This window comes from Pollachius pollachius (assembly GCF_949987615.1).
Source record: "Pollachius pollachius genome assembly, chromosome: 6".
NCBI classification, from domain to species: domain Eukaryota; kingdom Metazoa; phylum Chordata; class Actinopteri; order Gadiformes; family Gadidae; genus Pollachius; species Pollachius pollachius.
The window spans coordinates 25,919,215-25,921,218 of NC_136939.1; the positions used below are offsets into that span (position 1 = coordinate 25,919,215).

The following is a 2,004-nucleotide window of genomic DNA, read 5'->3' on the forward strand; positions in this document are numbered from 1 at the left end:
TTATAAGTGTTATCGTCATGGTAATCGCGCTATAGTTTTCCGTATTGTAGGTTCGCTGGATGTCCCTCCCTGATATAACTGATAACTCTGTGCTCACGGAGAATCTAGGCCACGACGTTATGATGATAAAACACTCTGAATGTTTTAATAATTCTTAGGTTCTGTGTTCTAGCAATAGCTCATCTTTTTATACTTTTCATTCTCTGGTGTGCTACATTTCACATCGGATTGCGTTTATGTTAATGAAAGATATATACATACATATTGATGTATATTCTAACGCTGAATATTTTAATAATTGTAATTATTTATTAATAATAATTATGTTTTATCCATTTCTCTCATGCCCTCTACATCTTTCTATACTTTTCATTCTCAAAATATGCTAGATTGGATTAAGTCGATACATGTATATTGATGCGATATGGTCACACTAAATATTTTAATTTATTTGTTAAATAATTTTATTATTTAACAATAATTATGTCTTATCCATGACATCTTTTCTATATTTTCATACTTAAAATATGCTACATTGTATTGAGTTTATGTTAATTAAAGATATATACATATATATTGATGTGATATGGTCGCACTAAATATTTTAACAATTAGAATAATTATTTAACAATAATATATAATATGTTTATCCATGACATCTTTTCTATACTTTCATACTTAAAATATGCTATATCGGATTGAGTTTATGTTAATTAAAGATATATACATGTACATTGATAGAAAATGTGTTAATAATTCAACATAAAATAAGCATGCTAAGGCACTCCCCTTGTCTATGATTTAGGTAGTTAATTATCGTTTATGTAATCGCTGTAATACTTCTGTCGTACTTTATGTGTTACCATGAATATATATTAGGGAGGAACGACCCGATCTTTTCGGACCGATCCCCGATCTTTTTTTGATGAAAAAACAGATCTCTTTGTTTAAATTTGTGTAAAAATGTCAATTTCATAATCTAATTGTTTCATAAGCAATGTCACAAATACAACGCCTCACTTTTACCACGCTGGAACACATAGCTGCAAAGCGTTTCATTGTTTAGTGTTCTTTGTCACATTTCCTGTCTGGCTAGCCCCGCCCACAAGGGGTCCCTCCCACGCAGACTCACATAAAGCAACTTTAACACAAATGTTAACTGTGATCCCCAGTGCCTGGTGTTTGAAGATGCCCCCAACGGAGTGAAGGCCGGACTGGCTGCCGGCATGCAGGTTGTGATGATCCCAGACCCCAACCTAGACCGTGGTCTTACCCAGGAGGCCACGCTGGTCATGGCCAGTATGGAGGACTTCCGGCCTGAGCTCTTCGGCCTGCCCACCTACGACTGAGGCTTCAGACACTTTCCGTCACAGTGTAGTGCACTCATGCACCCTCAACGCGGGAAATCTCCGGAATGGCAGCTCAGTAGCGGTCTGCGATCGAGGCCGTCTGTGTGTGATGTTTCTGAAGGTGGTCAGTGTGACGCTGGGATTGTAACTGGAGGTTAGGAAACGACCAATTGTGCTTTTCGTAATCTGCCTTTTTAAAGTGAAAGGGTATTAAAGGCGTGTGAAACATAAAACTTTTCGTTTTTGTTGTAACTTTATATGTCTTCTATGATAGTCATCAAGGTAATCTTGCCACTGAAATTTTGAAATAAACTAGTTCAATAGATGTTGTCTCTCGGTCTGTCTGTCTGTCTGTCTGTCTGTCTGTCTCTCTGTCTGTCTGTGTGTGTGCATGTGTGTGTCTGCATGTGTGTGTGTGTGTGTGTGTGTGTGTGTGTGTGTGTGTGTGTACCAGGGTGTAGAGGTGTGTTAGGGCTATGGACCAAAAGTCATAACTCGATATCTTTAAGCAGAATGTCAATATGAGATAATATAGATATTTGTTGACGCAGTAACATAGTTGCTCTTGCCGCGCTCCAACTCGCCATTCTACATCGGTGTGTGTGTTCGATGTAATCCCCTGTAGTGGAATCGGAGAAGCCTCCCTCCTCTTTCA

General features: G+C 38.1%; 1 protein-coding gene across 1 annotated transcript in view; it reads left to right on the top strand.

The window, feature by feature from the left end:
* Nucleotides 1-1,659, top strand: part of pudp (pseudouridine 5'-phosphatase) — an 11,621-nt gene extending 9,962 nt beyond the window's left edge. The window contains exon 5 of the mRNA XM_079738117.1: nt 1,173-1,659. Coding sequence (XP_079594243.1) covers nt 1,173-1,349 — 177 coding nt within the window. The 3' untranslated portion in view covers nt 1,350-1,659. The remainder of the gene's footprint in view (nt 1-1,172) is intronic.
* Nucleotides 1,660-2,004: the final 345 nt, after the last annotated feature.